This window comes from Erithacus rubecula (assembly GCF_903797595.1).
Source record: "Erithacus rubecula genome assembly, chromosome: 3".
Taxonomy (NCBI): Eukaryota; Metazoa; Chordata; class Aves; order Passeriformes; family Muscicapidae; genus Erithacus; species Erithacus rubecula.
The window spans coordinates 80,698,457-80,723,233 of NC_136689.1; the positions used below are offsets into that span (position 1 = coordinate 80,698,457).

At 37.8% G+C, this 24,777-nt stretch overlaps 1 protein-coding gene across 1 annotated transcript in view; it reads right to left on the bottom strand.

Annotated features, from left to right (window-relative positions):
- The window catches only part of LOC306798961 (uncharacterized protein), a 78,622-nt gene that overhangs the window by 37,959 nt on the left and 15,886 nt on the right, over positions 1–24,777 (bottom strand). The window contains exons 2-6 of the mRNA XM_079299369.1: positions 18,709–18,945; positions 11,920–12,033; positions 11,126–11,245; positions 6,643–6,777; positions 2,719–2,862 (exon numbers count right to left, since the gene is read on the bottom strand). Coding sequence (XP_079155495.1) covers positions 2,719–2,862; positions 6,643–6,777; positions 11,126–11,245; positions 11,920–12,033; positions 18,709–18,909 — 714 coding nt within the window. The 5' untranslated portion in view covers positions 18,910–18,945. The remainder of the gene's footprint in view (positions 1–2,718; positions 2,863–6,642; positions 6,778–11,125; positions 11,246–11,919; positions 12,034–18,708; positions 18,946–24,777) is intronic.

Below are 24,777 nucleotides of genomic sequence, written 5' to 3' on the forward strand. Positions count from 1 at the left end.
AAAGCAAAAATAGAGACATGGGTACTTCAGTGGCAACAGCTTTTACTGAACAAAATGATATACACATTACTAGTGCTATAAGACATTGACAGTGGGTAGGAAGGCAAAGATTCCTTTTAAAGACAATACCTCTCCCCAAAAAAGGCTGACTGCCAAGTCCTATGTATGTGAAAAGCAAACTTTTAATTAATAGATTGCTATAATGACAGAACCTGTTTCACATCAAGCAAACCTGACCCTTATTCTCCACTCACCTCTACACTGCTATCAAGTTCAGTATAATGATTCTTCATTTATTCATTAACTATAAGAGCAGAAACATGCCTATAAGGCATTGCAATTTACTTGTATTTTCTTTTTAATCCCTTACAAAACCTTTCCTTGCTTCCAAGGGAGACTGTAGCAGCTTGGATGCAAACAAGACATCTTCATTAGGAATGATGTCTCTTTTGTCACAAGTCTCTTCAGGCAGAATTCTTCCATCAAACTTCTTGCTTTGATGTTGAATCACTCCCCTTAGTGAAGGATCAGTGAATACAGGGAAACAAGGAATCAAGTGGCGTAAGGTGTTTCCTTGGCAATGTGCATATCTTTGTCACCAGAACAAAATACACCACCACCAAATTACTCAAGAACAAAAGAAATGGAAAGGCTTTTGAAATCTGCAAGCCAGGAAAGGGAGCACTAATACAGTGCATGGACTGCTGTTCAGCATGACAGAGAATTAACACACCTTTTGAGTTAAGAGGCCAACCATACCGATAATGAGATCTAGTTTAACCTAAGCTGACATATTTTATGTATACAAATAAATGGAAGACTCAATACAGGCTGTATTAATCCAGGCAGAGCCTCTGCTGTGTTTGAAAGCCTGTTTTGAGCAGCTAAACAGAGGAAGAAAAAACAGCAGTTAAATCACCCTTTGTACAGGTGTTACTGAATACATAAATTAGATTTTTTTTCTCTTGCTATTCATAGAAAAATTAATAAGGCATGAATATTTATGTGGGGCAAGTTGTGATTTTTTTGCTAATGGACAAAAGTTGAGGAAAAAATACATTAATTTTATAGCTATTGCAAAAGATGTGATATCCTGCTGTATTTGCAATTATTTAAAATTACCAGTGAGATATAGAAACAGGATCCTGTGGAAGATACTATGAACTGAGATCATAACACAGAGAAATAAAACATACCTTGTGGCATGTTCTTTACCTCAACAGATGCGTCCCACAGAAAAAACAGTTCTTTTGGAATCCCTAGAGATGCTTTTTTCTCAGAATCTTTTTATATTGTAAAGCAGTTGACAGGATGTGCCTGGTCATCCTTAGGACTTGATAGTTCTAGGCACCCTAGAAATTAGCAGTGTTCTGCACATATGAAAACCACTTCTCATTCTGGTCATCCTCATATTACATTAAAAATATTCTTTAAAGGTTAATAACAAGAAGAGCAAAAAGATTATATTTTCAAAAGAGCTTGGTGAAATTTAAGCTTCTTTGTCCATTTGGCATTAATCCATGACTATAAGCAAGCCTAATCTTCTAATTCTTCTGAAAACTGTTCATAGAAATTTAAGTCACATTATCCCTTTTCAAAATGTTACAACATGAAAGAAAAGAAACAACCATTGCCAGACATGACTTTTCTGTGAAAAGGTGACTTATTTTTGAATCTCTTAAAAAATCTCATTTTAAAGTTCTCAGTTTCTAAGTCAGTTTCGTGAGGATTTTTTCTTCAGTGGAGGCCAGTAAAACATATTCTCTGTAGCATGTTATATCCCTTAATAGATCTATATAGCCTGTGGTCTGTATCAAGTTTAGTAGAGCACAATGCTTGGAAATAAGCAAAGAATTTTGCTGGTGCTGTACAAAACCACAACAGAAGTTACTTACTTCATGGGAAAAAAACCCAAATGGCAAAATCTTATTTTAACTTGAAGTAATAACATGATATTCTGAACTGGCAGGAGGAAACCTGATGAATAAGCAATTTATTTTTATCAGAGACTTATTATGGTAGAACCAAACTTCAGAATTTTATCTAATCTAACAATGTTCTATGTCAAAACTTGGGGGATTATGATCTTAAGCTACTGAGACATAACTATATTTGACTTTGCTGTACTGCTGTGGAAGCAGGAACCTCTGGGGAAAAAAAAGTGGACAGATAACAAGAGATGGTGACACCTAAAGTCTCCACAGCTGCATTCCCTATAGCTCACTTGTTAGAGATCAGTGACATACTCACAAGTACCTGACTGACAGTGCCTGATCTTGATGATATTTGGGGGATATTATGGAGGTTCATATCTTTGCTAAAGTACTATGAAGGGAAAAGTATTGTTTCTTGAAGGCACTTGAGCTTGAGATAGCATCATTTAATTTACTGCCTTTAAACTTGTTTTATTTGTAAGTTGGAACTTGAAAAATAAAGATAAACAGTTCAGAATTCAGGAATCAGGAGACTGTAACACTATAGGGTAACATGCAACTACAAAATTGATCCCAAAGATCATTTTGCTGAGGTGCAACCAGTTGCTCCAATTATTTGCTCCTCCTGGACAAAAAGGCATGTGAAGAACACTTATGGAATCTCTCCTAGTATTCTAGCTCAGCTGCCTGTAAGTGCATCTGTTAAGGATGAAATCATCTATTCATGTCAAGAGCATCTTATCAGAAGCATTAAATCCATGATATGTTCAAATCCAGTACTCACAAAGAATGGTATAAGACCGGCAGCTTTGTCTTCATCCAGAACTTTCTTTAAGGCTGAACCACAAACACTAAATGTTTCATCTGAAGGAACACTTTTAATCTTCACAGCACCAATTAGTGCAGCCCTTTCCACAGATGAATGAGCCTGAAAGGAAATGGGCAAGTTTTAAGATCAACATCTTTTACTGGAGTATAAGAAGTACATTTGAATTTACAAACTAAAAAAGTAAGTTCTTTCAAGTAATGGCATACTTGAGATCCTGGGATTGTTGATGGTATGTAATAGATACATACTTCTCCACCTTTCTTATAGGTAGATGGACACACACACACACACACACACATATATATATATATATATATATATATATATATATATAATACTGATATAGATGACATATATAGATATAGATATAGATATAGATATAGATATAGATATAGATATAGATATAGATATAGATATAGATATAGATATAGATAAACATAAACACACATACACAATAAACTAATAGCAATCCTGACATATCCTTGAGACTATTGCCATGATCACATTAGACAAGAGTTCCTTTGACCTTAGTGAGAGCTTTAATTTACATGGTAGGATTGATGTAGAGCTTCAGGATTTGGCTCTAGATCAATCAAAAACGTGCAGACAATGATCTTGTCTGATAATGATTCAGGTACTTGCTAGCATATTTTGATGGTGTATAGCTTTTCTAAACTCTAAAATTATACGTCACAGTGTGGTACAGACAGATATTTTCTTACATAACCATTTTTTTTTGTTTACATACTGACTAAATTTTGGTTTGATCATTCATTCACTTTATTAAGCAAGTATGGATCATTCCCAATATGTTATTTTATTTATAACTCCCTTCATTTGAAGTCCCTTGAAATAATATTGTTTTAGAAAATAAATCACATTTCTGTAAATACAACCAAAGATATGCCTAAGAAATTCTTATCAATTTGTGAAGTACAATAGAATAAAAACAGGAATAAAAACTCCACTGACAATGAAAGGTACATTAGCCACAAAATAATCTACTTTAAAATATGATTAAAATAAACAAATAGAAAAGCTATTTCACCTTCTATAGTTTCATTAATCATCATTAATTTGAAAGAGGAAAATCCCTCAACTTTTCATATCATGACTATTCTCATTCACAATCTCCTTGTTGACTCTTACCAATGCCTACAAGACTGCTTATTAATTCTATTTTAATTTAGCATATAATTCCAAAAATAGCAATCCAGAATTTTATTGAACTAGACTAGATGAAGTTTTTGCTTTTCAGGTTAACATATCCCTGGAATGGCATTTTTTAAAGACAGATGTACCATTAATTTGTATTTCAGTAGTGCCTCTTGTTAATGTGCTTTGGTAACTAACTAGGCACAAATTTGAGAAAATTTGAAAACCTAGACTTGAAATATAACTTTTTAAGTGGAAAGGCGTGTGGCATAGCAATATCATACTTCATTCAAGTGTACAATGGAAAAATTTTAGAAATTATTTATACTAGAATTGCAAATAAGCAAACTACAATAATACACTGAGGTTGTTGGCCAGTCAGAACCCCTAGACTGCTTCATCAAATGCAAGATTTTTTTCCAAATGCATTCTGGCATTGCTGGACTCCATCAGTGAATAGTTTTCAGAATGGCTTACACTGAACTTTATTTCGTGGATTATGGCCTATGAGTCACACAGGTGTGTTCTTAACTCAGAAGGAACAGTGAGCTCAGTAACAATCTGCTTGGAAAGGTCAGCAGTATCTTAAGGCAAATCCTTCTGTAAACATAAGATCCTCTGACTTCAGTAGGCAGGAAGGCCTGTCAGTCCTCATTTCAGGTCAGCCTCTTAGATGGGACAAAAAAGTCAAAACAAGTGAAAGGTTTTGTGCATCACTGGGTCAGTCAGTGCTCTGGGACTGGTGGTCTGTGCAATACAGACCTTAAGGTCCTCCCCCCATAAAAAAAAGAAGGATAAATATCCTTTGTGCCTCTTGCAAGCAGGTATCTTTTCTCATCCTGAATCTTCTCACCATGCAAGTGTAAGCCCTCTTCTCACCAGCACAGAACAAGTGTAGTGTTAACTTCTACAGTGCTTTCCAACATACACTTAGCAGTAAATCAAAGTGAGGCTGAAACCTGGCCATTTTACTTTGTGCCTCAGATATTACTTTAAAATAAAAATTAAGTACTAAAAGAGGGTTTTTTTCTGTCTCACTGATATGTAGATAAGAAAATGTCATAGACATTAGGAGAAACAACATAGCATGGCCCTTCGGTAGGATTACTGTGTCAGAAACATAGCAGAGCAGAACTTATATGAGCAGAATTTGATTTCATTAACATTTAAAGCCTCTCATAGTCATGGCCTGCTGAGAATTTAGTGTAACTCAGTCTGCTAAAAACCACTCACAGTCAGAAATCAAGGATTATGTTTTCTGTTTTCTTATAAGATTTCTTAGTTGGATTGGCAGGTGGACTTTAAAGGTTTTCTTTTTTTTAAAAACAATGTTTTGGCTTCTTCACATACTGTGACCAATTTGCTTCATATTCATGCATTAGTTTTTTCTGTGTTCGTGCATCTGTACCCATGCATGCATATAGGGGGAGGATGTATGTTTGCTTGCACATGTTCTTGTAGGAGCAAAATACTGTGTGCACAGATGGACATAAAAGACTGGATGCAACAAAAGGTACCCTAGACTTACTAAACATAACTGAAATTAATACCTTATTTATCTTTATTTACTTCAAACAAGCTCTTTATAAAGATATTTAATACTGACATTTTGATATTTATCCTTTATATTATGATGACACACATGACATTCCAGTTCACTTACCAGAGAATCATAGAATGGCCTGGGTTGAAAGGAACCCTGCAGACCAACTAGTGCAAATCCCACTGTCATGGGCAGGGACATCTTCCACTAGACCAGGTCGTGCAGAACCCCACACATCCTGGCCTTGAACACCTCCAGAGGTGGGATATCCACAGCTCCTATGGACTACCTGTTCCAGTGCCACATGACCCCACAGTGAAGAATTTCTTTAATATAACCACCCTACTCACAGTTCAAAATCATTCCCCCTTGTCCTGCCACTAGATGGCCTTGTAAAAAGTCCCCCTCATCTTTCTTATAGGCTGCTGTAAGTCATAAATACATCACTCCAAAGCCTTCTCTTCTCCAGGCTGAACAATTCTAATTCTCTCAGCCTTTTCTCACAGAAGAGGTGCTTCATTTCTCTGATCATCTTGATGTCCATCCTCTGTACTCACACAAACAGGTTCACATCCTTCCTGTGCTGGGGCCCCCAGAGCAGAGCAGAGGGGAGAATCCCCTCCCTCCCCTGCTGCCCACACTGCTTTGGATGCAGCCCAGGACATGCTTGGCTTTCTGGACTGTGAATGCACACGGCTGGATCATGTCCAGCCTCTCATCCCCCAACACCCCCAGTTCTTTTTGGGCAGGATTCTCTTGATCTGTTCATCCCCCAGCCTGGGTTGGTACTGGGGGTTGCTCAGACCCAGGTGTAGAACCTTGAATTTGGTCTTATTAAACCTCATGAGATTCCCATGGAGAATTTTTCAAGTTTGTCCAGGTCCCTCTGGATGGCATCCCATCCTCAGGCATGTAAATGCCACCACTCAGCTTGGTGTCATCTCCTAATTTGCTGAGGGTGCACTCAATCCCTTTGTCTGTGTCACTAATGAAGATGTTAAACAACACTGATCCAAATACAGATCCCTGTGGAGCACATTTATGATGTACAGCAAGATTTAAACAACGAAAATCAAACAGTCACCAATCCAAAGAGTTTATACTAAATTCACCTGCCTATTCAGATGGCTAAAATTGTTAAGCATAGATGCTGTGTTTCCATGTTAATGAGAGGTCCTTACCTGATCAGAAGCATAAGCCACCAGTCTGCCCATGATCTCTGCTTCTGTTAGCTCAGGCTTCTCTGACTGCACCTGTTTGATAGTCTTTGTCCTTGCAGCAAGCAGTGCAATCAGGGTGGCCTCGCTTGCACTTCCCTGTGGGATAAATTGAGGGGAGATTTCAATAAAAACATTTCAGAACAAGAAAAGCAACATTCATTCTGCACGAATCTGTGAAGTAGTTTAACAGAAAATGATGATGAGAAAGTGTGCAATGTCATGTTTTTCAAAAATGTGTCTGACAGCAAGGGAGGAATCTCTGTTTGATCCTGGTCTCCTCCATCCTGATGCCTCTGCCTGTTCTCTTAAATCTTTATGCTTGTTCAGTTTAGGCAACAGCCTTGTGACCAAGTGCTAGAAAGCTGGACTCAGACTTAAACGTATGTGAAAAGGCTGTTAAACCAGGCACCAATCTACTCTTAACTCATAACAATGTCAGAGTAACTGTTGATTTCTCTTTCTCTGGATTTCTGCACATTTAAGTTCCATCACAACCTGAATGCCACCTCTCACTTCTATCAAGCAACATGCCTAATTATATGCCTTCTTTCATACTAGAATTACCTTGGGCAAGTAAATTATTGTGACTGAAAGAGAAAAAAACACCAAAAACCCAAAACTGCTAGGATTCAATATAGCTAAATGCACTTCAAAGTATTTGTTATGTATGTTTTCTTCATCACCAGCAAAGATTAAAGGAACAGCGACACACTATTTCTAAATGGCACTTTGACTCACAGAACATCAGTTTAACATGTGAGTTGTATACTCTATGATAACAAAAAGGAGAAATTTTGTACCAATCAGTAAACTTCCCAGAAATTCTTTATATGGTTTCCATCTAGGACACACACCTGAGACATGTTCTAAACTACATTTTTAAACTATAAGTAGCAGTTTTTAAATACATGATCATAAATTTCAATCTCTATTCAGAATGAAGTTTTTAGGTACTTTCAAAGCTGATCAAACATCATGTGAATCATAGCATTGCTCTGAATAGTCACTTATTTTAATATCTTTGTCTCAGAAATAACCCATGTCAAAATAATTTTGGAGTGCTATTTCTTGTCCTGTACCAAAAGTCTCCCCTCCCTTTGTTGAAGACCTGTGCATACTCATTAATTACAACAAATGTTTAAATATTTGGGAAGTGATTTTTTTTCCCTGAAGGTGAGCCTGATCTGACAGATGTCATATGCGAGAATGATGCCAGTGAGTTCAGACTTTCTCCTACACTGAAGTTAGCTGAACTACTCATATGAGACCAAACTTTCTTCTATACATGTCAACATCTTAATAATGAATGAATGCAATCCAGCTGAAATTCAACAACCTCATCAATGGAGTAATCAGGGAAAAGGACAGTCCTGGAACATTTACTGAATGCATTGCCAATGATGAATATATTTTATCTGCTTTTCTTGTAGTGTGAGATTTGAGGAATGTAGGCCCCATGGCAAAAATACAAGCTGGAGACAATTTTGTGCACTTTTTTGCATTTTTTGTGCATTTTTAATAGCCGCTTCTGCTGCCTACAGTATTATGGCATCTGAGATAAAGTATTACAGATCATTACAGATACAGTATGGAATTAGGATACAATTACTCCTTTTGGTCAAGAAAGGTAGAACTTCCATGTGGAGGCAAGGAGTGAAGGAAATTCGGTCTCTTAATTGCAGAAAACATAATTTGGAAATACCCTCATTTAATGTTATTCTGTATATAGTCTGTAGTCAGACAGAGCTCTCATCACAATATCAGAACTTGGAGAAATCATCCTACTTTTTCTGTCTATAAAGTCAAAATAGCTGAAATAAAAGAACCATTTACACTGTTAGTGTATTTCCAGGACATGTATAGAAAACATATATTACAAAAATGGGCATTAATATATAAAAGAAAATGGCTGTAAAAAATGACAAAGGTTAAGGCATTAATTTGAGATCTGAAAATTTAGGCCCCCACTATTCTGGTGATCACCTGGCTGGGTGGGCAAATGACTTAGGCTGAAGAATAGCCTTAGCTTTCCAAGGACTGCACCAGGATATCCTGGCTCTTCATCTATGCTGGTGCTAGTCAATGTATACAACAGTTCTTGTAGGAATTGCCTTTCACAGAAACATGGATGAAAAGAAAAGGGCCTGTTGCCCAGCTGAATTTTACCTCCTGATATACAGCTGGGACAAAGCCTAAAGGTACCTGAATCCAGCAACCTGGAAATGCTTTTGGACATTTCATGATACACACAGGCTTCTTCCCCTTGCCTCAGTTTCCATAAATCATTTATTTTATACTGAGTCACCTTTTTTACACTGAAGCTTTTTACACTGCTCACAGAGCTTGGTTTGCAATGTTCCTCTATACACTTGGCACCAAAATCTTGTGCTAAATATTTTTGAGGAAAAAATCCGCCTTGGTTCTTGAACTACTTGGCTAACTGACAAGTAAGATAAATCAGCAGTGTTCTTTGCCAGGCCAAAGATATTTTTGTCTCACCCCTAAAATACTTTTTCTTTGCAGAGCAAGAAAACTCTTTAAAATTCAAAGCAGGTACACTTTCCAGCAATTTATCTAGAATGAACAGCAGGATACAAACTTCAGGAAGAAAGTTGCTTTCTCGCTTATTTTTCAAAGCTGTTTTTTCTCCTCTTGAATGCTGTATTCTGCATTAAGTGAAAGATGATGATACCTTTGCTTTTACCACAGGCAAACAAAGGTTGCCATGGCAAGCAGGCTCAAGAGGCGGAGGAAATATCAGCAAGAGCTGATGTTCATGTCCACCAGAGCTCTGAACTGAAATTTTCTTTCATCTTTTGCCATTTTGAAGTGTCATCATGCACACAACAACAAAGTGCTTCATATTGACATAGACTTTCAAATGTAATTAAGAGGCAATTTTCACAGGCTCAGTTTTACCCAATAGCACAATAATTACTTGGCATTTAGGAACAGAATGACTGGCACTTTCATACACTCACGTTGTCTTTGCCTCACGCTCTCTTGCTTGGATCATTATTGTTTCAAGAGCAAGACAAGATGATCTGCAGCCCAAATGACTGCATCATAAGCTGGAACACAGAGCCCACCTTCGATTCTGAGAATGGCCAGTTTCTGATGAAAATTACAGGCAATCCAGCACTGTCAGCCTGGAGGGGCAATATTTCCTGCTGATAACAATCAGGCATAACTGCTTGCTTTAACTGCTTTAACAAAATAGATGCTGCTACAATGCATGAGGGAAGCTTGATTTCTTGAACATAAAGCTCTCCCTAGCTATCATAATTATAAAGATACTAACAGAGCAAGCAGATGAGTAAAGAACTACACTGGAAATACACTGGTGTAGGTACAGGTCTATCTAGGACAATGACAGCATTTGGGTTAAATTCATTCTTGCCTGGGAAGACATTGGGAAGAATTGATTGGAATATACTATAGGCATTTGCAGCTGAGATCAAAGGAAGAAGCCCCCAGTTCTAGCATCAGATGCCTGTCTTAGGATAAAATGGATTGAGCCCTGCCCTCAAATGACCAGACTCCAGAGATTATCATAGGAGCACAGAACAATTATTTAAATTTCAATCTTCTTCATAGAAGAAATCTAGCTGTTACCAGAGTTGCATTTGCAGAATGACTATGTGCTAGTGGAGTCATGGCTGACAAACAATATAGCTTTATTATGCATGCAAGATTGCCCATTGATGATATATTCATTATTGTTCAGGTTATTTGTTCAGACCTTGTAAGTTTCATTCAGCAGTCAATGTCAAAGTCTGGGGACGTTTTTCTAGTTTGGATATGCAGTATAGTCTCAAAATTTTATTATCTATTGACAGAATTGTTTAGGTTCACATTGCAAGCAGGTCATCATTTTCTTATAATATTCTGATATTTCCTTTTGTTATATAAGAAAAACTTTAAGTAGTTTCAACTTCCTTGGCAAAAACTGATAGGCTTTCTACTATATTCTGCTATTTATATTATCAAAGTTTATCTCCAGTGTTCTGTGCAAACTGACTGAAATAAACAATTGCACATATAAAAGGTAGACTTTTAACCTCAGCTAGGAAACATTGCTGAATATTGTTGATAAATATGAGCTCAGTTTACTGAGTAGCAAATTAGTGTCTCCATCCTACACAATTCTGATTTGAATTTTAAGCCTAAATTTTAAACTAATAACTGAATTTTGAGCTAATAACAATTCTTCACTGAGAAGTGTTTTATAAATCAGCTGCTCTAAAAACAAAAGCATTACTTTCATGAATGATCCTACAGACATTCACACAAACCATCAGTCCTTCTGGAAGTTCGAAAGGAACCCATGTGGCAGCAAAAAAAAAAAAAAAAAATTCCTTTGTTAGTGTCCTAGTATAAAGACTTTACAAAATCATAATTTCATGAAATCACTCCATATTCTTTTTTTCATGTCCCCTCTTACCTGAATGACTCCTCCACCTTGGCCATCCTTCCCAGCTAAAAACTCTTCAGGCAAATTAACCATTTTCCCTAGCCAATCCAGCATGACAGTCTCCAGCTCTGTGCAAGCTGGACTTGCAGCCTGTGGTGAAAAACAGAGCAGAGGGAATAGACCATGAAGAGAAATCACTAGACCAGCTAGACCATGAAGAGAAATCAGATCTACTAGAGCAAGAATAATTCTCTCTCTCTCTTTTTCTTTTGCTGTAAAGGAAGAGACTAGATGACTAATGTCACTAGCCAAGTTGGGGACCTGAAGACCATTTTGTTCATGTAGTTTTTAACACTTACTGCAAAAATTCAAAATAGGCCTTACATAGAACCATGACTATCAAATGTCAAAGCTTGGATTTGCATACTGTATATTTTTTTTCAACATCAAATACCTCTTTTGAGAAGAGTATACCTCATATGAATGTTGGGGTTTTAAGATAATTTTCCATTCATCCAGATGAAAAGAGAAATAACAACAATGGGTGCTAAACTATAGTCATACTTATTACTGGACTACTGGACTATGTTGGTATTGCTATCAATAATTCTACATGTTGGTGATTTTTAAAGAGCAAAACTTATATGAGGAAATAGCCTTTTATTCCTGGAATCATTCATGGTATTTATGTGAAAACCCTTAATCAATCAAGGAAAGTTACCCACAGAAATACTCCTGTGACTTCTCTGCTATTAATCAATAATTTCATTGTAGAATGTGGAATGTTACTGAAGCACTATTACCACACACCAGAGTAAACTCACCCAAGAGAAGCCCACACATCCTATTCCACCACACAACATATCTGCAAGAAGAGCTGGGAAGGAGGAGGCTGCAGGGAAGTAGGCAAAAAAGTATGGACTGTGCCAGTGAGTCACCTGTATTAAGGGGAAAATAGTTATTTTTAACTAATACAGGAAGCAGAAACAAATAGTCACAAAATAAAAAAAAGTTAGAGGTTGTGACAGGCCAACAGTTCTTGACTAGCTGGCTGTAACATAGGATCCCATTTTTTAGAAAAACTTACCTTGTTTTTTTTCATTATTTTTTATCCATCTTTTACTCAACATAAAAATAAGTAAGTTCTCACCCCAACCACCCAACAGCTTCAAAATCAGAGCTCTCCACTTGTATTCCTAGAAGACAAAAACTGTCTGGGTCATGGCAGCCTGAGCTTTTGTGCAGGACACTGTCCTTGAGTCTCTACTGTCAGGGACTCTCTGGCATTTTGTTTTTCCATCTCTGTCATGCAACTGACATAGGAAGAGTGTCTTCAGTGCAGCAGAGGTCCACGAACTTTCTTGCCCATGCTCTTGTGTTATATGCTAATTCTCAGCCACTGAATCTGAGCAAACAGCTCCTCACCACAAAATGAAACAACCCATCCCAGTATACAACACCTTCTGTAGAAAATCAAACTCTCATCTCCCTTTAGCAAGTTGGTATTTACACACAATTCCACTTTGTATGAACTAGTATGAGAGAATAACATAGTAACTGCATAACTGGTAGTCAATTGTCTTGCCAAAGCAATGCTTAGAATTATCTTATGTAACATCCAAGTAATTTTAAGGATCTCTGAGATACTTGATAGTACTCCATAACTCCAACCTAATAAAATTTGAAAGCAGGAAACACACAGCCACACAGCAGTGTTCAGTGGAAATAATGTGATATGTTTGGCAAAACCAGATTTCACATTCAAGGTAAAAGGCAGGTTTTTGAAAAAGTGCTTCCAGAGCTGTAAGCAAGAATTCAGCAGATCTATGTAAGATTTTTTTCATAGCTGGAAATCCAGAGGCTGCTGAGTTATTGAAGGCTAACCTTTTCTTACATAATTTTGTTTCCTTTTTAATATTGGAATTCTCTTACAGCTGGAGGATAGTAAGGGTATACATTCTCTCTAGCCTGAGTTCAGTGTTTCTGTGCTGTTTTGTTACCCATTCCCATCTCTGATGAATTTTAGCTTTTATACTCCTCTCTCTTAGTCTGTGATAAGGTTTCTGGTCCTGGAACTAACTCAGGGATTGCTCTACCACACTGCTCTGCACGATGCAAATAATCCCTTTTTTTTCCTTTTCTAACTTTCCTCATGCCAGCAACCAGTTCTTCTTTAAGGGATGGTGTCCGTGCTGTGGGGAAACTGTCTTAACTCTTGACAGAGTGAATCAGGTATCACTTTTCCTGTTGCAGCGTAACAATTTCAAATGTTCCCATCTCTCATATGAAAATACCACCTATCCATTACAATTTTCCACTGTCTAAACTAGCCCTAGACCTACTATGTTCTTGATTCCATTTTACTAGTCACACGGTTGAAATACGTCAAATCACTTACTCAAAGACAAGCCACTGTGAACCTTTCCAGCTGTATCTCATATTTGGTCAGGATATCTTTCTTTGCTGTAACAAAGTTTTAGAGGACTTGTGGCAAATGCCTTCCTTCACAAATTGAGAAAAAAAAAAAAAAAAAACAAACAACTGGATGGGATGTAATCCTTCACAGGAAAACAATAAAATATTCAAGAAACAGTGGTCCTCGATAGGATCGACATGCACAGACTTTCACTGATGTCAGTAATGAGCCAGAGCTGCCACTGTTCATCTCCCCAGCTCTAATCCTCTGTGATCTGCAAGACTTGTGACATTCATCTTGGGTTAATCAAGTTAAACTGACTGCTTGCTGGGAGCCATTTGCTTGATGAAACACAGCAAATTCCAGTTGCACCACTCACACAAAGCAAAAAAGCTAAAAGCCCTGGGGCAAGAGCAGCTGCGCTTCTTCCTCCTGCCTCCCCCCCATCCCTTGGAGCAGCTGTAAAATTCTTTTTTTCCACCATGTTGGAACAGATACACTTAGTCAGATATTGCAAAGAGCTTGACATAATTGATGCCTGTTTTTTTAGCCCTCTGGTGATAAATAATGATATGCAAATATCTTGGGTTCACTCTAATTACCACTCTAGTGCTTCTCAGAGACTTTATATTTCCAAGATTTTTTCTAAGGATGTCTTTCTCTGGCTTGTTTAGTCTAAGTAATAGTCTAGCACAAACTAAGGAGATATACTTCAGCTGGAAATTTATGGATTAATGGATCCAATGTGAGGCAAATTAGCATATTGAGTACTGCTATTTCAGTTACAATTACTTGATCATTTTTGGTTCTAAAAAAGGACAACAAAACAAATCTGAGAGAGAAAGGCAACTCTGACTGATACTTTTACATGCAGAGCCTTTCCATGTTGTCTGCCTGATGTGGAGATCAGAGTTCTACAGTTATTCCCTCTGTCTCTGTGTTAGAATCAGAAACCTAGCACCATTATTGTCATTATCATTTGGTGGACTGCCCTTTGAAGGTCCACCTTACATTTCACAATAAGTCCCCATAAAGGAGTTCCACTACTCATGAATACTTTCCTCCTATAGGGTGAAGATAGCAATAGATGCTGCATTATTACTGCTTCACACAATTCATTCATCCATGTTCTTCTGAAGGAAAACCATTTTCACACTTTCAGTCATACAATAATTAGCAAATATCTGAACACAACTAACACAGTAAAGGTGTCAGCAAGAATGAAACAAGAATCACTTGGGCCAATAGCTTACAGGTAAAACAAGGGTTTATGATATGTCATATTCTTTCTGAAAAAGCCCTTTCTGAAGTTCCTCCTTTAAAAAACGGATATAAGATATTCCCTGGTTAAACACTGGGAAAGTGCTATAGTACACTAGATGTTCTTCTGAATGATATTCTTGTCAGGAAAAACATGGGAAGAAGATTAAGGGAAGATACACCTGAACAATTAGGGCAAAAATATCTTTTCAGACTGGCTGGATAATCTGGTAAGGAGAACCTTAAACTAGGAACGATGGGGTAATGAGAGGAAAACCCACAATCAAGGGAAGAAGATGGACCAAGCTGGCAAGCAAAGGGTGAAGGGTAATGTGGTTATGAGAAAACTCAAAAAGAAGCTAAGGTTAAAGCAGACCAATCTCCAGTGTATCCACATAAATTAGGAAGTACTGAAAGGGCATCATTAGGGTAGAGGCAGGACAGAGGAGCTCTCCCATCTTTTCTGGGAAATCAAGACAAATAGGTGCCTCTCTGAAGCACCTCTAAGCCTTGGCACAACACACAGAGAATAAACAGGAGGAAACAGAAGGCTGTGTGCAGGTACAGGACTGTGATTTCACCGGGATCACAGAGATGCTGTGGGGTTGCTCACATGTCTGAAGTGCTGTAGCAGATGAGAACAGGCTCTTTAGCCTGTCAGACCAGGAAGGTGAGGCAGAGGAGTTGTCCTTTATGCAAGAGAACAGCAGGACTGCACTGGCCTCTGCCTAAAAATGGACAATGAGCCAGTCAAGAACTCGCAAGTCAGGACTGGTGAAGATACCAAAATAGGCAACTTTTAGGGGTGTGTGTCTGCCACAGATCATGTGCCAAGAAGCACATGAGTGCAGCATTCAGACATCTGGAAGAAACCTCATGTTCACAGGGCATAGTCCTCACATGTGCTGGAAAGACAACACAGCAGGACACAATCAGTCCAGGAGGATTCTGGAGGACATTGCTAATTACTTAACATGGGAAATTGTGGAGAAACTGATAACAATGTGGGACATGGTGTAGGACTGCACATTTACCAACAGGAAAGATCTGCTGAAGGCAATGCCCTGGGCTGCATCCAAAGCAGCATGGACAGCAGGGGAAAGGAGGGGATTCTGCCCCTCTGCTTCACTCTGGTGAGACCCCACCCAGACTACTGTGTCCAGCTCTAGAACCCACAGTACAAGGGAGGACACTGACCTATTGGAATGAGTCCAGAGGAGGAATATCAAGGTAATCAAAGAGCACCTCACCTGTGAGGAAAGGCTGAGAGAATTGGGATTGTACAGCCTGGAAAAGAGAAGGCTTTGGGGTGATCTAACTGTGGCCTTCCAGTATCTAAAGGGAGCCTAAAAGAAAGATACGAGAGACTTTTTGCAAAGGCATGTAGTGATAGGACACACGGGAATGATGTTAAACTGAGAGTAGGTTTAGATTATACACCTGAAAAAAAATTCTTCCCTATGAGTGTGGTGAGGCACTGGAAAAACTTCCCAGGGAGGCTGTGAGTGCTCCATCCCTGGAAGTGTTCAAGGCTAAGTCAGATGGAGAATGAAGGGGAAAGGCCAGTGCTGTTTAAGATCTTCATTAAATACCTGGATGATGGGATAGAGTGCATCCTCAACAATATTGCAGATGACATAATTGGGAAGAAAGTGTTTGATACACTGTATGGTCATAGCAATTCAAAGGGACCTTAACTGCCTGCAGAAATGGGCCAACAGGAATCCCATGAAGTTTACCAAAGAAATGCAAAATACCAGGTGAGAAATAACCCCTTGCCCCAGTATAGAACAAGGATTGACTGGCTGGCAAGCCATTTGGAAGAAATGGACCTGGGGATCCTGGTGGCCAAGCTGAACATGAGCCAACAACGTGCCCTGGCAGCAAACACTGTGACCTAAGAGCATTCTGGGCCATGACAACAAAACTGCTGCCAGAAGGTCAAAGAGTTGATCTTTCCCTTCTACACAGCACTGGTAAGCCTACACCTGGAATGCCACACCCAGTTCTGGGTTTTCCAATACAAGGAACAAAGACATGGCCATACTGGAGTGATTCCAGTGAAAGACCATGGAGATGATTAATTGCTGTATCTGTCATGTGACAAGCACCTGAAAGAGCTGTTCAGCCTGCAGGAAGTTCAGGGGATACCTTGTTAATGTGTATAAACAACTCATAGGAAGGTGTAAAGAAGATGAAGCCAGATTCTTCTCTGAAGTACCCAGTGACAAGACAATAAGAAATGTACACAAACTGAAATAGAGAAAATTCCACTTAAACATAAGAAAAAGCTATTTTACCATGAGGGTGATCCAACCTTGGAACAAGACAGCAGAGTTTGTCCTTGGAGATGTTTAATGACCACCTGGACATAGTCCTGAACAACTTGTTCTGACTCAGCTTTGAGCAGAGAGAATGGACTAAATGATCTCGAGATACCATCCAGTCTCTACTATACATGATCTTGTGGTTCTGCACCCACATAAGTCTTCAGAACTGAGTATAAGCAACGTGGGTAGAATCAGAATTACTGTAAGAACTAGGATTTATATTGTGCTCTTAGTCTCACTAACATTTCATACCAATGGAAAAATTTAGGATAGAACAATTTTACTGCAGAATGTATCACTTTGTAAAAATAAATTTGTTTGCAGGGCACGTAAATATCAAGAAAAAGTCAGTTTAGTTAAGAGAGAACATGACATGTTGATGACATAATTGGAATTCAGTGTCTCACTTTCTACTCTCAAGTGATTCATCTCTTATTTTTTAATCCATTATTATTTCATTGAAAGTTCTCAAGTGTTCAAAGTGTTTTCTCTTCCACTCTACAGACATTACTATTTACCTCCAATGAAAAGAAAAGGCAATTATATCTATGAGCAGCAATTAAAGCATTTGCATGTGTTGGACATAATTCTCATATAATCTGCATTGATTTAGCTCTCTTGGATTTAAAACTTCATCCGCAAATCTTTGAAAAGAGTGCAGAGGTTTCAAGTGACTTCAGTGGAGATTTTGTCTGTCAAAGTACACCAGGGCTGGCACCAAGGAAAACAAGATAAAATCATATTGAATATCAAATATTCACATTGGTCAATGAAAAGGAATTTGTATTATAGTACATTGACCTAAGCCATTTGATTGTGATGTCCATTCCCATCACAATCACATCACCTAGCTGCATCTAGAGAAGAAATCCGAAGTGTTTATTGCAGAGATCCAAAGGACAGACTCCTCATTAACTTTTACTAACAATTCAGTCCTCTTCAAGCTACTTAAAGGCCATAGGAGGCAAGCACATATTTAAAATAAAAGAGGTGTACCATGAGTGGAAAAACAAGAAAATTTCAGGTCTGAATGAACGCCAGACACTTTGTTCTGCATTGTCTGTCCAACACTGATCTATTCAAGGACTAATATTTAGGCAGTGGCCATCTGTCTTAAAAGCTAGGAGAAGTAGTTGACATTTAGGAGAATAAGTCAACAGAACAAGTATTGGGGAGAATCCTTTCTAGCTAAATCTCTAATAAAAAGAAGTCTCCTAAGAGAATTTTAACATTTAAAGATCAGCTTGAAGAAACACTTTGGGCACAGCAGACTAATAAAAATACTATTTTGTAAAATATTTACTGTGCTATAAAAGTAGAAAAAATCACATGAAACTGAAAGTTATGAAGTTTTGCTTTAACCAGTCCAAGGGAGGAAAGGGAATTATTTTCAATCGTAAACCATGCATGAATCAAAAGAATTATTTGATTACTTCTCAGAAGAATGGAAAACATTAGTTAGATCATATTCAACATGTAAAGCTGACTCCTGCCTTCTAAAAGTTAGTCAGTGTGGTTACTTATGTTGGTAAACCCACACTTCCTTTAAGGTGTCTGAAAACCTAAATGCAGTATTGAACATTGCACTACAGTTCCATTTTTCTTACCCCTGGCATAATGATCTTCTCAATGTCTCTAAAGACATCTTCAAAGCTCTCAGGATCCTGGGGTGCACAGTCTGCGATGAGGGGCCGTAGGTATCCTGGCTCCACATCTGGGAATACCTGTCGTTTCTCTATCTTCTCCAGGTAATCCGCAACATAGTCCACCATCTCCTTCCCTCTCTTGCGGAATTCTGCAGCATCCATGGCTATCAGAGTTTAGGGCTTATTCTCAGAAAAGCACTTTAAAAGAAAGAGAAAAAAATAGTCATTTTGGAAGAAAAATTTACCATTTATAGGAAGACTCATGTGGTCATGATATGATTAGATTAATACAGAGAGGCAATAAGTTTAGCACAGAACAGCAGAAGCACACTGATGAAGATTCAAAAATTGCCGATTTATTTCCTATAGCTGCTGGTTGACACAAGGATATAGCACTGTTAAGTGACACATGATCAGTTTCCTCCTGCTTTAGAGAGAAGAAGTGTTAAGAAAATAGCCTGCTGTATGTCTCCATTATAATCTGTAATAACAAGTTGTAATAATCAGTTACCACAGTGATCCACTGTGCTGCCTGTCATGTTATCTGCTTCTTGACTCCTGTCTTGCCTCAAGATGTAGCCTCTACTTTTTCACTGCAAATGCACATGCTGTGTCATCTATAAAACTTTGTTTCTTAGTGAGGTTTCAAGAAGAATTCACTTTAAGTTGATCTGTGCTGTGTTTTGCAGGAGAATGTGAGGAAGCTCTGTCTGGGGCTGTCCATATTTCCAATATGTGGGGCTGCAGCTCCAGGTGTTCTCTGAGATAGGCAGATTGTGTGACACACAATCACACAAGGTGGTATATGGCTCAGCTGAGATGAGTGGAGTTTGCCTGCAAAGTGCTCTGCAAACATAAACTCATGGTATTACAGTGCCTGGTCCCACCACCCTGGCCTACCCAATTTATTACTCTATATAGCTGTGCATTTTGAGCACTCAGTGAATATATGGGTGAAACTTTTTATTCACTGAGTACCTAAAAAGTGTCCCAGAGTCTTTATACACTCAGATTGAGGGATACAGTTCCTTGGAATCCAGTCAGAAGACTGGCAAGTGAAGAAAGGACACTTACTGTTGGTCTCAAGAGCTACTGTGCTTAGCTCACACACCTGTTGATTTTCACTTTGTAAGGAAACAATTATATTCAGCACAATGTGAATATTAGATAATTAGGAGACGATTTTTCAGATATCAAGAATTTGTGATAAGGACTTCTAACTGAAGACATCATTTTGAGAAAAGAGAACCTCCTGAGCTTTATTACATTTGAATCAGTACTGTAACATCACAAAAGAAAGACATCATTAATGAAGCACTGTCTAAGATGTCTCTGCTCTTCAAACAGAGGATCTGGATTAGTGTGGCACAGCTGCTGCTTCTATTTAAGAAGGCAGAGGGCTGCTGTAGGTCACAAAACAATTGGGAGAGCAAGGATCTGCACAGTAGTCTTCTAGATCCAGACAGAAGGCTGTACCTGTTGCTATTTTACAGGAGTTTTACCATTCTCTTTAGTCATTGTGTAAGTGTTTATTTGGCTCTATACCTCTCATAATGGGGTATCAGGATGTTTCTCATATCTTGCTACCAAGCTGCTGGAAATACATCACCAGTGGTCATGTCACCTCCCTTTTGTGTGTCACCTCCCTTTTGAAAAGCTGTGTTTAAGTAAGCAGTTTTGTTTCCACTGCTTTAAAATCACGATGATTCAATTTCTTCCATATCCTCTAAATCTTATGTGCATTTTCATTTAACACATCTTTGTTTGTTGTTCAAAATTTTAATACACCTTCTAAAGAAATCAGAACTACAGAGATCAATACACTTTTCTGTGGCAGCAATCTAATTACACACCAAGGCTCTGTTCTTTGGTTTAGATATTTTTGTCAGAAGAAATCTAAATATTGTACTGTTGCATTTATTTTTCAATGTATCTCTGACTTAACCCTTAACTCATGCTATTATTTCTTTTATGCTACTTCATTCATGGTATAGCATGCCCTAAAGAGCTTGCATGAGGTGAACTATTATTTTTTCCTCTGGTTTCAGAGAAGAAAGCTGCAAAAAAAAAATTTTAAACACAACTGACAAATTAGTGGGAGATGCCTGAGAGTGAAATGACTCAGAAATGAGGGTTGGTGTTTCCAGCACTGCTGTTGCTCACCACTGTGCTAGTTATTCCCACAGATCTTTACACATGGATCAGCTCAGCTGAGTATCTCATTCCACATCTGTGGCTCCAGTGAACCCCAAGTACAGCATAAAGACAGGTAAGAGCATCACTATACTACTCTCTATCTTTACTGTGTAGTAACCAAATAAAAGGAACCACTTAACATAAACAACTTCTGTGGATCACATGGTCTTTTCCTAAAATACAAATCAAATGGCATAAATCAAATCACGTTGTGTGTAAGCTCACAACAGCTCACAAACACACACAAAAAAAAAAAAAATCAGAAAAAAAAAAATTTGCTTTATCATATTACCAGAACATACATGGTATGTTTTATAGCTCGGGATCATTTTACCACCACTTAATTTTTTTTGACCTGGAATTTGTAGTACAAGTAACATTTACATCATCTTGTTACTACACAGTATGCTGATATAATCTATTGTTATTTTTACTATTAGAAGTTTGGACAAAGTTCTTGGATAACAGGATAGGCAAGTAAATATTATATCTAAATATACACATTCAGTGTATCTATCTCTTTTCTATTGCTATGGAACTCAATTTGACAAAATATACATTTTGCATAATCGCTAAGATCTTGTTTCTTGTTGGCTAACTTTACTTCTTCCCAAGAATGGCATGTTCACTGGCTCATCCTAGCATTGTTTTGGCTGCACTGCTTCTGTCATAAATCACTGTTTCAATATCAAAATTCAGGTAAAGAACAAAATGACAGGGGAAACCCACTGTTTTGCATGGATGAAGTAACTGAACCGGGAAGCTCAAACGTTAAGAATCAAAGGTTGAACCTTTCATCCCAAATGTACCACAACAGTTGCAGTGTTATAAAATTATATGAACCAGTATTTACTTAACTTCTAATACTCTTACAATTCAGTTTGATGCAATGAGGTATGTCAAACTGCTTCAACCTGAAGCAAAGTATTTATTTATTCTTTCCTCCAAAGACAATATCAAGAAATTAAAGATCTACTTTTTTCCATTCATGCATCTTCCTTCCCTGAAAATGCCACACCTACAGCAATATATGTATCTCATGGGGGAACTGTGAAGGCATACCTCCTTGCAGGAGCACAGTGGTCATCCTTTTCACCTCCTAATTTATGTCTGTTCTGTGAGTGACAAGACCCACTTACACTTTATTCCCTATTTTTATTCTCTTCCTGAACTGTTTGCTATAGATCACACTTCATTTGCTTGAAAGTACTACTTGCTATAGAAGCCATCTCCAGCAGACAATTGTAATGCTCACTACTGAGTACTATCAAAATGCAAATTACTTCACTTATCTACCAGTAATACCAACATCTCTACCTCTTGCATGCCCATAAAACTCATGTACAGGGCAACAGAGATCTTCCCTCTATGCCAGTATATTTTAAAAATATAGAAATTTTCTAAAAAACAAAATATTTCAGACAACTCAGGCTTTAGGGTTTAAAATTAAAATGCTGTATGAGAGAATCCATACTTTCTGAAGGGATGAGTGTTACAGTCTGCCTGCATTCAAAATACCCACTTAACTCAAAGGAACCTAAACTGCAAAATAATGCAAGCCAAGTTTCCTAAACTAAATGGAAATTTCAGAGAAACTAAGCCTCTCTCTAAAGTATTTAATAGTGGTCTATCTTCTTGAAGGCACCTAAAGAGTGAGAAAGTCTCCACACTTTCAGAGACCCTACACCTCCCAGGATGAGTTTCAGCATATTCAGTACCTGCAAGCTGAACCCCAAGTGAGGAGAGCACAGGTTCTCAGGAGATGCCCTGCCTAATTTTCAAACTCTACCACACTGTCAGCAGACTGTATGCAAATTCACTGACAGCCTCACTCTGATTGATAAAATACAATTTTACCAAGCATACATTCTGCCCGAGCATTTTTGTTCCCAGCAAGAATCAATGGCTATTATCACTACTGCATACTTCAGATGAAAACCTCCTTTACTGGAAAAGATTGAGTTCTGCTCTAAACTGCAGGTAAAACCAAGAAAAATAATCTTAAACCTCACATTATATCAATGTATATTTTTTTACTAATTCATATATGAACTCCTCAGTCTTTGATTTCCTTGTAATTTGTCAGAGGACAGGTACTGTAAACAATCTAAAGTTGACATATCCTTTGCTGCTTTTTTTAAACCACTCCTACTACCTCAGAAATTAGAATACAGACACATTTTTTTACTGAAGTTACAGAAAATTGTTGTTATTCTTTAGATTGCATGTGTTCATTTGCAAGCAGATTTCTACTTTATCTGAAACGGAACCATGCAAATGAGTAGTTTACGCATAAGTAATTATTAAAGATATTTACAGATATAGTATTATGTTGATAACATTCAGCTTATTTCTTATTTCTGTTAAAAAGGTATTGTCTATGATATTAGAACCTGGGTGGTTATTTTCATATTTACTACATATGAATGTAAAATATATCTAAATGCCACCACAAAATTCGTTATGAGAAAGAAAAAGAGAAAAAAGATGAAAAGGCAGAAAAAAGAGGGGAAAGAGAAAATGCAGAACGAATTAGAGGTATATTTAATGCATTGTAATTTTATCTCTGCCTCTTTTCCAGTTCATCAAACTGAAATAAATAACAGCTAACAAAATCTTTTAGCAGCTCCTGTTTATAAATGCAAACAGAAAGAATGCATATACACATTAATAACACCTAAAACTGATAGATGTACTTGCTCAGAAATAGCAATAACTGTGTGTCTTTCCAATGCATTAGTTAAGTGCATTTTCTATTCTGCCAACTGATTGTTGCAGAACAAAATGTAATTTAAAGGCTCATGGTGCTTCATTGACACCACTGAAGCCACAAGAACTTCCTGCTACTGATGCCAAATGCAGGTTTTTGCATCTGTTGCCACTGTTAAGCTGAACTTTCCCTGCTGACAATAGGATACAGACAGAAAAAAAGCCCAACGATGAATTTCATTTCAGCACGAGTAAAAAGGAACTGGATCTACTCTACACTTCTACCTTTGCACAAGTCAAGAATTAGGAGTATATGTTACAATCCCTACATTTTTTTTAAAGAAATACATTTTCCAGAACTTGCTGGCTGTATTCATTTTCTGTCACCGGCACAGAGTCTTCAACTTCATAATGTTCCCTGCTGAGGCATTACTTGAGTGATAAGAAAGGGTTATTTCTGAAGAAAACTTCCCCCTAAAAAAGTAATGAATTTAATTTATCTTGAAAATTTATTATTTGGGATATTTGGCAGAGAATTTCTCAAGTTCTGCTTGGTTATGATACGCTCTGCTATACTTGGAAAGACAGGATACAAACTTTTGTATACATGGGATTCTACATAAATGTATGAACAGTTACAGCTGACATATATCAGATGTAAAAATAAGCAAACACAACACAATAGGTGTACACTACATCGTGTAAACCTAGATTAAAATTAAATGCTTCTTTTTATTACTATTATCATCCCTAAAATAACACAAGCTGGCTGTTTATTAACTGAGCTCCCACTCTCCATAACCAATTGTTGTACTAATCCAAATGCACCCTCTTGAATTTAATAACCATAAAACCTTAAGGACAAAGAATGTTACTTACAGCGAGTTGGTAAGGATTTTGCTTCTCCCCTGCCCTTCTCACTGCCTTTCTTTGCTCCTCAGTGACAGCTATAGAGCAGAGAGGATGCAGGTGCCAGCATATATAGGCAGAGTGTCCACGTCCCTTCAGCCTATCACAGCCAGGGGCTTTGCACTGAACGTGCAGCAGCAGCTTCTCCCCCTCCTCCCGCAGCTCCTCCAAAACATCCTTCGCAAAGACGGCTCGAAAGGCGGCGGGACCCGACCG